At 38.8% G+C, this 12,701-nt stretch overlaps 1 protein-coding gene across 2 annotated transcripts in view; it reads left to right on the top strand.

Moving 5' to 3' along the window:
* sfrp1a (secreted frizzled-related protein 1a) overlaps positions 1 to 12,497 on the top strand; it is a 40,668-nt gene extending 28,171 nt beyond the window's left edge. For both annotated transcript variants that reach the window (XM_040154376.1, XM_040154375.1), the window contains 2 exons: positions 2,402 to 2,482; positions 10,736 to 12,497. In XM_040154376.1, the coding sequence (XP_040010310.1) occupies positions 2,402 to 2,482; positions 10,736 to 11,061 (407 nt within the window). In that variant the 3' untranslated portion in view covers positions 11,062 to 12,497. The remainder of the gene's footprint in view (positions 1 to 2,401; positions 2,483 to 10,735) is intronic.
* The last annotated feature ends 204 nt before the right edge of the window (positions 12,498 to 12,701 follow it).

Here is a 12,701-nt window from a genome sequence, read left to right as displayed (position 1 = left end):
GAACCCATTTTAACATTGTCAACCCACCCCGCCTCCTCTCGTGCTCCTTAAATAGAGTCTTATGCAGGTACATTTTCTTTTCAGGCTATGATCTACTGTATTAATTCTGGCTTTGATAGGAATGTGGAGTTGCTTGCTATTGACTTGGAGTGATTGTAATATTATAAAAGCTCTAACAGATGGAGGTCATTTATTTCAAGGTGTTTGTTGAGCTGGAGGACAATGCTGGGAGGAAGTCCAGCAGTGTAAAGTGAATAGTCTATTAATTCAAATAATTGCCATTTTCTACAAAGTTGTCACTGAGAAATGCATTGGAAGTGATGAAAGATCAAGACATAATTTGAAAAACACACTGTCCAAATATTGTGTACTAAAACACTCTGGAGGTGAGAGCCATGCCCCCCCCCAGTTATCATCTATTACTAATGACTCCTTGGCCGCAGATTCCCCAAACCAGTTGGGACTGTGTGTGGGTTGGTATGGAGCAGAGTCAGACACCTCATGCAGCATCAGCGAAGGGGGGTGTTGTAACATAGTCCAGAAAAATGCTCTTCCAGCGCCAACCTGATGAGCCAAGCTGACAAATACCAGAGAAACCCTGAAAAATGCGCAAAAATAACAAGTCTGGAAAAGATAAAGTTCAGGCTGATCCAGAATAGTTTTGGTTTGAAGGTTTGGTTGCTATGCCGGTGTCCCTGTCGGTCGCCTAGGTGAGGTGGACACCGGGTAGGGGAAAGTACAATCACCTCATTCACTTTAACCATAAGATAGAAGGGAATTTCCATCATCAAATCATCAACTTACTTATATATCAATCTTAAACTGTAAATACACCACTTGAAAACATTTTCGCTGAACATTTTGGCCATAAATGGGGGGACTGTGGATCTTCCAGCAATTACACAGTGCTCACTGTATCTGTAGAGGGGATGTATACTGTGTGTGTGTGTGTGTGTGTGTGTGTGTGTGTGTGTGTGTAGAGGGGGTGGGTGTTATTGACTGACATGGTGGTATGGACTGAGGCCCATTTTTCTGAAAAAGAGTCCCCTTCTCAGGGTTATGGGGACCACACAGAGCTGCACGGTCTCCAGACGTCACCTGTTATCATTCGTTGTCAGCGCTAGTGATAAATAAAGCTGGCGTTCTCCCGCAGGACAGAGTCAGGCCTGTTGGAGTAGAATGACTAGGAGTGTCACGGAATTTTGTTTTTCCGCCACAAATATTCTCCTGGAACATGGTGAAATCAGATCTTAAGGTTAAATAAAGACAAACAACAGCAGCCTAATCTTCTGAGCCATTCTCCTTAATTACCATTAGTAGAGGTCAGCTAACAGTGCTTACACTCCACTGCTGAATACAGGCTGGTGATAATTGATTTAAAGGAGAACCAGGCTCAAATAGGCAAAGGGACTCCATGACTCTGTAAACAGTGTCTGTTTTCACAAGCTCTTTACACCTGGGTGTTACTTTCACAAGCTTTCGTTAAACACATGTAATGGACAACTGGCAATGGAGAGAAAACTATTTGTTTTCCCTTTTCTTGCCCCTCTGCTCAATTGATCAAATCCACGCTGCGACATGAAATGCAGTCGGGTTTAATTAAATGCTGTCGGACACTGCGATCGCATTGCACGTCCAAGTTTGTTTGGAAAGTAAGCTAAGCTGTTTGGCATGAAGAGATCATTTGTGGTATTAGAAAAAAATTGAAAAATTGTGTTGGTAAAATATTCGCAGATATGCCTCTAGACTGAATTACTTTTTTGGCAAAAACACATTTTGGCTCTTTGTCTTCAGTCGGGCTTTTGTCTTTGAGCTGGATATTATTACCTTTTTCTTGGAATGTCAGAGCATTCCTTAAAGCTTTTCCTCCCTTTTTTTTTGAATTTAAGGATGTATACACCACTATTGAGCATTATGGAAAGATCCATCTTGAAAAGTGTCTAAATGTAAGGAACAGTGAGGAACCGTGTTTACTGCAGCTCTTAGTTTCAGCTGGTTATAAAAGCTGAAGACATTCCTCACCGAGGTCAGGTCATTAGAGCAGCCGACTGACACCAGACACTAGACAGTATCTCTGCATGTAGAGAGGTTAGGTGTGTATAGACATTTGCAGGATAAATTGTTTCAAATTGGAATTTAAGAGCAGGGATGTGATCTTTTTTTTTTCTTAAGAATTTAGTTTGACTCCCCTTCATTTCAAATGAGAAATTACTGTTTAGTTTCCCTCTTGATTTTTTCTTTGTTTTTTTTTTTGCCCACATCTGAAATGGATGACGATTTGAATAATTTTAATGTAAAACCATGTCGATGATTTACTGCTGGCATCACTGCAACTTGTATTTTTGCCTCTTTTACGCTGATATCTGAACTGTGTCCCTTTTTTTTTTTCTTTTCCCCCCAGGTTACTCTCCCATCTGCCCCCCATGTGACAATGAAATGCAAACAGACGCCATACTGGAGCACATGTGTGCCAGTGAGTTTGGTAAGTGTCCTCCAAACACTCACCACTCCATCACACACACACCTTGCAAAATACTGTGCACACCCCACTCCGATACACTTTGACATGCATGACAGTGCTCCAAAAAATCAGAAGAGCAGCATGAGATTGCATTAACTGTATCTTCCATCTTCAAGCTTTAAAACAGTTCATGAATTCTTAAAGTATGTAAAGCATGTTTTTTTTTTTTTTTTTTTCTCCTGTATCTGACATGACTTAACCATTTTTGGCAATTTTTGTGGTAAGATCAATTACGCTTTCTGTTTCTATGTAAATGCTACATGTGAAGTCTTATCTGTTGGTCAGATGTGCCAGGCCTGTCTGGTTTGGTAAAGGACAATGTTCTGTGACTAATGAATTGGGGTCATTAAAGTCTTTATGTGGCAGATCCTTGCTGTAGTAAAGTGGGATGTCTGTTCTGCCGTCTGGATGGACTGTTGAGGCAGACTAACTTCTGCACATGGGGGAACATTCAAATGAAATGTCTTCCTAAATGAAGAACTTAATGATAAACCGTGTATTTGGTTTTCTTCAAAAACATCTATCTCAAATATATAACTGAAGAATTTTCTGATTGAATAGTGTGTGTATATATGTATAAAAAAAACCTTCACTTTGGTTGACCCTTAACCTGTGTTGGTCAATATGATCAGTGGTTGACGCACTCTGATGTACACATACACAGAAATAAGGAAACGAAAAAGGATTATCTTGCTAAAAGTTGAAGCCCTGAAGTCTTTCCTTCCTCATTATGTTCACAGTGTGGTTTTACCTCTGCACAAACACATAATCAATGGAGGAAATGCCTAATACAGGACAAAGATTAACATCTAGTAGGGCTTTCACTTCTTATTAGACATTTAAATCACCACTCGAAAGTGAGAATACTTCAAAATTCATAGTGTATAAACGCGACAGGCTGTGCCTTGCAGTCATAGGGGGGCATTCCTAAAATTCCCTGTCCATCTAACCCTCTGGCCCTAAGCTAGGCTATTGTTGTCATTTTTGCAAAGTGGAGAAAACTAGTGAGCTGTGCTCAGTGAATAATCATGACACCAAACTATCTGAAAAGTGATGTGCAGAAGCGTTTTGAATTAAACACCATAGATGGAAAAATGTCCTCTAGAGTCATGTTCTAAGGTTTCCAGTGGTGGAGAGGGAAGATTGAGAATCAGAGAAAACGGGAATATTTGGAAATTCGAGAGATGGATCACCTTTTGTGAAGATAAGACAATGCAAGCTGCAGCTGTTTCCACACATTCGTTTCATTAGAGCGTCTTCACACCGACTAGACAGGTAACCAGACTGAAAGCACCATTAGCAAACCAGAAAAGAAGGCACATCTTTTGCTATTGGAGGCACTTGATATAGTTGTGGAAATTTGGGAGTTTGCGTCAGCCAGTCGGACTAAAAAAGGACACAGAAAGCCTTGAGTTCAATTAAAAACACAAACATCAACTGAATTGCAGTTATGAGGACTTCCAGGAATAATATCTGCATGATGCAAACAAGATGCAAGATTTTAGGCTTTCATGTTTTATTCACAGGCTGGACTAAAACTTGTGGCAGCTTGAATTCCAGGTGCCATTCCGAACAAATATAGACTGAATGTACATTGGAAACAGACTCTCTTCATATTTTCAGGAAAGGTTTAAAGTTACATTTGTTTAATGCATTGCCTTGTTGTTTATGCTGTGGTGATGGGACTTTTTCATTCTGCATCCTCGTTTGCCAAGAGGAGAGTGGCACATTATTGGCTTGTTTCATCTCAGATGAAGACAGATGTTGTTTTCCTTGCTTGTCATAAGTCCCCTAACCAGCTGACGTGTGAGGATACACAGACCGATTTAGTATCAGGCTGAGGATGAGACACTGTGCTGCTTATGTCGCAGGTTTGAACCCACAAGGGACCGACCTCCTCTGGAATGCAACAAATGTAGCTGTGATTTCAGTATGGGCTGATTAGAGTGGGTAAACAACTAATGCCTGACAGCCCGACAAGAGATAGCATCACTGGATGTATCACCAACGAGGTTAAAGATTTGTTTGTTGCTTTTTCCAGCCGATGGAATTCAGCTTTGGTCTGAGGAGAAAAGTGCAACTATAAATATATCTGGCAGCAGCTGAAGTCGGTCGCAAGTTAAAGTCTTGTCTTGGAGAAGAAGAAAATAAGCAGATGGAAAAATCCCAAGCTTTAATCATGATGTGTTTTATCCCACCAACGAAAGATAAGGCCATCATCCTTGCATTCTGCACTCTGCTAGTTATGACTTGACTGAAAGTGGACGACGTGGTGGGTAGCAGCATGTTTTAGGAGCCTGTGTTTAGAATTCAAACTGCAGACAAGCCTGTCTGTTTTCTTTGAAGAAGACCACAAAAATAAATATGATAGATAGATTACTTACTCTTCTCCGTGGAGAACAGAGGTAGAAAACCATGAAGAGGCTTGAGGAATGATTCAGTGACTTGCACTGAAGTCTTTATTAATCTGTGCGGACCAATCATGTGTAAAATATCTCCATCCTGGCAGTGAATTAGCATTTTTGTCCACTGAAAACCTCACTTACTGGAAGTTGTGAATGGTCTGTTCTCAGTTAAGGTAGAAGTTAAATGTGTTTCTTGGTAATAATGTTGCGGTCATTCGACACCATGCATAATTCCCTCCCATCAATTGCACAAGCGCATTTGACTTTTTTATGTGGGCTGATCCTGATAAAAGCAGACGGCTTTTGACTTGAGGTGGCCGGATGTGGAGTTTCTCAGGCACAGGAGGGAAGATTCTTGTAAGTTAGATATGTGTTTTCAAGCTAATTCATTCGAGTTACTTTAACAAGTAACAGGTTCGCAGTGCAGCACTTTTAGTCCCACAGCGAGGACTGACACTCCCCTTTCCTCTGAAATCCTGATCATTCTTCATCTAACACACGCATACACGCATATCGCTATTTGCGGCACTCAGCTGGTAACAGATTTACAGCTCATCCCACTCAACACTTTGTTCCCACAACAATTTATGTCAGTGCTTAAGGTTTTACGGCACCTCATTGTTCCAAAGAAACTCCAGAACCCCTCAATTAAATCCCTCCTCTGTCTCGGACAGCTCACTTTGTTGTTGTGCGAAATTACTCCTTCCCTTTGCTGATGCAGTAAACAACAGGGCAGCCCCACGCTGCAGAACTGATCACTTAAGCTTTTCGGATCAGTTGTGTTTCCATTATTGTAAATGGAGAGCGGAACACACCCTCTTGCTGGGTTTATGACACCCTGGGAGCTGGAAGCCTCTGAACCGGCACAGGAAATCAGGTCAGGTGTCAGGGACCAGAATAGATTGAGGAATTTCCAGCAAAATAGCTGATTTTAGATGCAATTCCAGAGATCACTGGAAGAAAAATGTAACGTTACATTAACATTACACAAATACCTACATCTAGTTTTCATTACTCTAAAAGTTAAAATAGGCATCTAAATTGTCCACTTATGTCTACAAAATAAGAGTCTAAAATAAAATGATGTTGTCCTCTTAACTTTTCTATAGCTAGAATTAGAGGTAAGTTGTCAAATTGATGATTCCGATTAAATTGTAGTGAAATGGTGAGTTAGAGAGGTTTTTGTCTGACCCATGGTAAGAGTTTTGTCTAATTTATAAAAATAATTCATACAGTTCATTACATTAAAGTGGTTTCCTTCCCTACTTGTAACCTTAGAGGACGGAAAAGGTAAAAATGATCCAACAATTCATCACAAAAAAGGCAAAGATTAGAGATATGCCTGAAAAAGTAAAAAACCTTTTTCATGATTGTTAAGTAGAAATATGCCCCTCAGGTTTATCTTGCGACCCCAGTTGAAGGATCGTTTCCTTAAGTAAATAAAGCAAAACCACACTACAAAATTACAAGGTACAGCATTAAAAATTAAAGTTAAATACTCAATCCAGGTATCTCCTTAAACCTGTAAAACTACTTCATATGGAAGAACCTGAGAAGGAAAATCACTTTTTTGTGGAATTCCTCAAAACTCGTGACCACACTAAGGCCAAAGCCTATGATGAAGGGTCACAAGTACATATGGTATTAGTAGCTAATATCGTCATTTTGAGGGTTCACAAGCCTAAAAGGTTGGGAAGCATTGGTTTAATCTGTAGAATCAGATTTTATCAGTGGATCATGTGTTTTATATGTAGAATTAAATGTTGCTAACTATTAGCAGTCAGGTAAGTGCCTGAAAATTGAAAGTAAGTATAGTACTTGGCTACTTGTGTACTTAAAACTTATATGTCTGATTAAAACTTATATGTATGTTTATGTGTGATCTTGGACACGTTTGTCATTTTAGGATACTGATTGATACTGGAGAATTTTTTTTATTAATATCCTTAGAGTGATTTCAGCCACATTGCACAGCTCTAGCTAGAGTGTTTGAGTTTTTGGTTGGTTCAGCCCAATCCCTTTATTCTCTGAGCACAGTAACTTTGTTTTGGTGACACTGATGCAGAAAGAAGACCACCTACTGGATGGATTTTCATGCTGAAGTGAAAATAGTTGTTTAAACACCTCACTGCTCTATTGCACATTGTAATTATGTTTGGATACTTTTGAAATCTTAGAGGAAAAATATTAGAGGGAAAGCATCGACATTGACAGTTTCACCAGCCATGAGAAAAAAATGCATTGTTATCAACTAAACAGTTTAATTATTTGATGTTAACTTCTAACTGTATGATTTTGTTTAAGAGATTAAGCCTTCAGACAACACGAGGTGCAAAGAAAGTTCATAGCGTCAAAGGATTATCAAGGATGAAGGATTTATCAAGATGAAGTCCTTTCAGGGGTGGGCTAGGCCTTCTCTTTTATGACTCACTAATTATGAATGCTGCCCATTTTGATTTCACTGAACACTAAGCCTCCTCACAGAGACCATTTGAGAGACTAGAGACAGAGGATAAAAGTCTTAATCCCTACCATGTGCACTCTTAATACTGGGAAAAACAGGGCGGCTCTTTTTTAACACTTTTTAATTAGCAATGGGAGATACGAGTGCAAAGGAAGAGATGAAAAGTTTGGAAGTTTCTTAAAGTGCCAGTTCAGGTTTTTATGTCAACCAGGATTCAGCGAAAAGTTAGTCAAGACGCATCTGGTGTCTAAAACTGTGGAGAAATTTAGACAGAAGTTATTGGTTTATCAGTCCAGATATTTGCTGGAGTGTGAAAATGATTCATGCTCAATCAGGCTGTTCTCTGCACTGTAGGTCACAAGACTTTATCTCTGACACGACTCAGTGATTTATACCAACACCAGCTCTGTCACTTTGACTGGACATAGCATGCTGCGTTTTTTTTTTCTCGTGCTGCTGTGTCACAAGGTCGTCCGTGCTGCAAACACATCACTATATGTCAGGTGAAAAAGAGAGAACATAATGTGTGGAGGCATATGGAGATTTGGACCACCAAAGTCTGACTCGTGCTTCATTTCAGAGGGGCTACTGGCGGAAACCGAGCGATTAGAAGGTTAAATAGAGTTTAGTGAAAGATAAGGAGTGTTATGGTCAATCAGTAACACAGATCAGAGCGGAGTAAAAGCCAAGAAAGAAGGTGTGCACCAATGCAGTGTTACACGCTGCTAATTATGATTAAAAATGTGTTAGGCAACTGCTAACACTGACCAGACAGATATGTTACTTTCATTAGATATATGAGCGGTGCCTGGTTCTCCCAGATATGATTCTTTGAATTGAGGCCAAACAGTCCAGTCTTGGTTTCATTAGACCAGAAAATCTTCTTGCTCACAGTCTGGGAGTCCTTTACGTGCTTGTTTGCAAACTCCAAGTGGCTTGCATGTGTCTTTCACTGAAGAGAGGCTTCCATCTGGCCATTCTGCCATAAAGCCCAGTACGGTGGAGTGTTGTAGTGATGGTTGTCCTTCTTGAAGTTTCTCCCATCTCCACACAGGGTCTCTGGAGCAAAGCCAGCGACCATCGGGTTCTTTGTCATCTGTCTTAACAAGGCCCTTCTCCCCCAGTTGCTCAGTTTGGCTGGGGAGCCAGATCTAGGAAGAGTCCTGGTTGTTCCAAACTTCTTCCTATGCAGAATTATGGAGGCCACTGTGGGAACCTTCTTGGGAACCTTCAATGCAGCAGAAACTTTTGTAGCCTTCGCCAGATCTGAGCCTCGACATAATCCTGTCTCTGAGCTCTGCAGGCAGGTCCTTTGACCTCATGTCTTGGTTTTTGCTCTGCTATGCATTGTCAGCTGTGAGACCTTATATAGACAGGTGTGTATCTTTCCAAATCATGTGCAAAATCAATCCAGTCAATTGATTTGACCATTGGTTGACCCCAATCAAGGTGGAGAAAAATTTTGAAGATGATCAAAAAATTTCAAGTATCATAGTAAAGGGTCTGAATACTTATTCAATGTGATGTTTCATTTTTTCTTTTTTCACTGTGTATACTTTTATAATATAACATTTACAAGTTATTCTCCTTAGTCAGACAGATCAGATTTATTTATCTACGTGGCTTGTGTTTAATTTAGTTTGGTCTTTGATGCCACACATGGCTTTTGGATTTAGTGTCAGACAGTTTCTGAAACAGATACTGCATTATATAACAGTATTGGCCTAAACCTCATTATTAGGAGGATTATACTAGGTTTCTACTGCATGAACAAGTTTTGCAACAACTTGCTGCATTTTAAAGACTTCAAATCATCAGGGAAATCATGAATTTTCTTAAGTCCTTATACAAACCATAAATAAGACACAGCTTGCATTCTCTAACCAGATTGCATGGTATTATTTTAAAATCCTAGTGATCTAAAAAGATAAAATGAATCCACATCAGGTGTGACGGAGAGCTAGATATATTTCCCAGGCCAATATATTGGACAATATTAGCTTATTGCTTATATGTCTGTATTTAATGCACATGTTGCGCTGTAAGTTTCAAGAAAGTGCAGTATCCTGTATGAAAAATCTATGACCATAGTCTATCTCTCTGACTATGTTGTTATGAGGGTAAAGTGGTACATTTTCAAAAAATAAAAACACACGTGTTCTTATTCTTCAGTGTTCTGGTGTCACTTGGTGACACTGACTCTGCTTAACACAGAATCATTCTGGGAGACTAACCTACTTATTACATTTGATCATGTCCCCATGAGACTTTTTGAAAAGCTGTTCAATAACTTACAGTATTTGAATAAGGTGTACATAGGCCCATCATTTACTTATAGGGCCTGAGTTGAGTGACAGTAGCCCGTATGTTACCATTAAAATAAACCTGGCTATATCAGCTTTGTGATGGTACTTAATTTTTTTAATTTTGAAGTCTATAGGCCGTATGATTTAAAAAAAAAAAAAAAAAAAAAAAAAAAAAAAACAATATTATAATGTAGAGGTGATATTAATTTGTCTGCTATCCCATTTATATTGTCTTAATCATCCCTGGGTGTATTAGGCCATATTGGACAAATCAGTGGTCTTTATAATAATATTGGATTTCTATATTATTTTTGCATCGATGTGGTGAAATATTTTTTCCAGGTAACTACTTTGGATTTGCCAAGATCAGCCATTCTTTTTGTTTATTTTAAATGTCAAAAATTTCCCAATAGCTTTTGGAAAATCTATTATATCACAATATCACCCGACTGATATTGGATTTTTGAGGCCGATGTAGATATTCCTTTTTTTTTTTAAATCTAAGAATGATAAACTGGCCAATGGCCTTTTTTTTTTTTTTTAAATATAAACACATAATCTTTATACTGGTCCCTTAGATTTGTTTTTTGATTTTCATATCTGCAATAAGCTAATACCAGGTGATACATTGCCTGGATGATTTACCAGTCTAGCTGTATATCACAAAATATATATGGATATAAAATTACATCTACCTGCATGTAGAATTTCGTCCATATCGCCCACCCCATTAAAGGTGAAAGGGTTAGTTTTGTTATGGCTAATGCTAATCACCTAATACAACAACACAGTAGAAAAACTGTGAAACTTTCTTCTACAAGTTTCCCCCCAGTCTTTTACGAAAACATATAAGCATACTTTCCTGTCATTGAAGAGATGGTGCTGACTTTTCACTGATACCCTTCATTATGTTTTATTTTGCTAACACAGAAGGGGACACATTCTGTACTAGCGTTCTAAAGAGGCAACAGTGTGCTTAGACCAAACATTTTGTACAAAAAGTAACTTTTAAACAATTGTTTTTTTTCTCCACTTGCAGCTTTCAAGACCAAGATCAAGGAGGTGAAGCGAGAAAACATGGACCGCAAGGTGATCCTGCAGAAGAGGAAGAAGATGTTGAAAGCGGGGAACCTGAAGAAGAAGGACTTGAAGAAGCTGGTTTTGTACTTGAAGAATGGGGCAGACTGCCCCTGCCAGCAGCTGGACAACCTGGGACACCAGTATCTAATCATGGGCCGCAAGGTGGATAAGCAGTATCTCCTCACAGGCATCCACAAGTGGGACAAGTCCAGCAAAGAGTTCAAAAAGGCCATCAAGAAACTCAAGACCCACAAATGTCCCGCCTTCGAGAACGTCTTCAAATAATACGACCCAGTCCCCGTCCCTGGTCGCATCTCATCCCACATATGAACTTGCATTAAGCATTAAAATCTCAAACTTTGCTTTCTATTGTCCTGTTTATATATCTATATATCTTTGTATATTTACAGATATACTTTGAAATGTCCATTATCGTGTTTTAGTCAAATGTGGTGAGTGATGACATCACAAATAATTAAAGGGTTGGGTTTCCTTTTTGTTCTCCTGCTTAAGAAAAGGACATTGTAGTAACGGCCCTTCCTTATTGAAATCCACCATATGTATGTATTTCCACCATATGGATAGATACTTTGTTACACTCTTTCATCCTACAGCTCAGTGGATTTTGCTGAAAGGAATAGTTGGACATTTTTGGAAATACACTTTGCTTTTTTGCCAAAAGTTAGATGAAGAGACTGATACCACTCTCATGTCTGTACAGTAAATATGAAGCTAGAGCCAGCAGATGGTTAGCTTATGTTAGCATAAGACTGGAAGCAGGGGGAAACCGCTAGCATGGCTCTGTCCAAAGTTTAAAAAAAAACACAGATAGTTGTTTTTACATTTTGTTTTTTGTACATATTAAACAAATGAAATATAACGTGTTATTAATGAGATTTAAATGTGCTAGTAGACTAATTTTTTTGGGACAGAGCCGAGGTAGCTGTTTCTTCCAACTTCCATACTTGCTAATGTAAGCTAACCATCTGCCTGCACTAGCTTCAAATTTGGTGTAGAGGAATGAGATTAGAATTGATCTTCTCATCTAACTCTTGGCAGGAAAAATGTCCAACTTTTCCTTCAAGTCTTTCTCACATTGATCATACAATAAATCATAAAATAACTGATTAGACTACAGAATTGGCAGTTGCAGTTATTTTGAGCTTTAAAAGCCACACTGTACAGAGCAGCTCCAGAAAGGGTTCCTGTTGAATAACTTATTGACAGAAGTATGAGAGTGTTGCCATTAGCTGATTGTTTTATAAGACTAGAGACTGCACTACCAACAGTTTTGATGATTTCCTTTTCATTTCTTCATTGCATTGTTAAATTTCTTTTTGTTACTTGAAAAATCTTAAGAGAATCCTAACCACCAATTCGCATCATGAGATAATGAGTAGATCCTTGTGGCAGATTACTTGATTTCGTGTCATGCATCGTCACCTGACATTTGGCTAGATATTTTTACAACTTTGCTGTCTCTCTACATCCAGGCTAACTGCAATAATCAATATTAATCAGTAATGGCACACGCCTTGTAGTCATACATGTTAAATGTGCAAAAGTTATCATAGTGCAAATATTGCCAACTCTGTGTTCTGGTTTGTTTTGCTGGTCCGTTTTAGCACTATTTTGTTGCAGATTTGAATGTGAGTGGTGCATTTTTGCCTATTACATGTACATACAAATTTTACATAAATATGGAAACATTTTGTCTCTTATATTATTTAGTTCTCCTTTATGGATTTTCATAGACATGGCAATGTTGGCTGATTGGTCAGTTGACCACTTTGGTCCCGGTGAAACAGCTCAAAAACTACAGGACTAACTAAACATCTAAACCAGCATAATTTTATCAAGCCTAATTAGCCACTGTGACACAACCTCTCACCCCTCAGCTCATCATCATTCCAGAGCTGAGAATG

The sequence above is a fragment of the Xiphias gladius genome, chromosome 19 (genome assembly GCF_016859285.1).
Source record: "Xiphias gladius isolate SHS-SW01 ecotype Sanya breed wild chromosome 19, ASM1685928v1, whole genome shotgun sequence".
Taxonomy (NCBI): domain Eukaryota; kingdom Metazoa; phylum Chordata; class Actinopteri; order Istiophoriformes; family Xiphiidae; genus Xiphias; species Xiphias gladius.
Note: the sequence above shows the minus strand (reverse complement) of the source record. Positions and strands in the feature narration are given on the sequence as shown.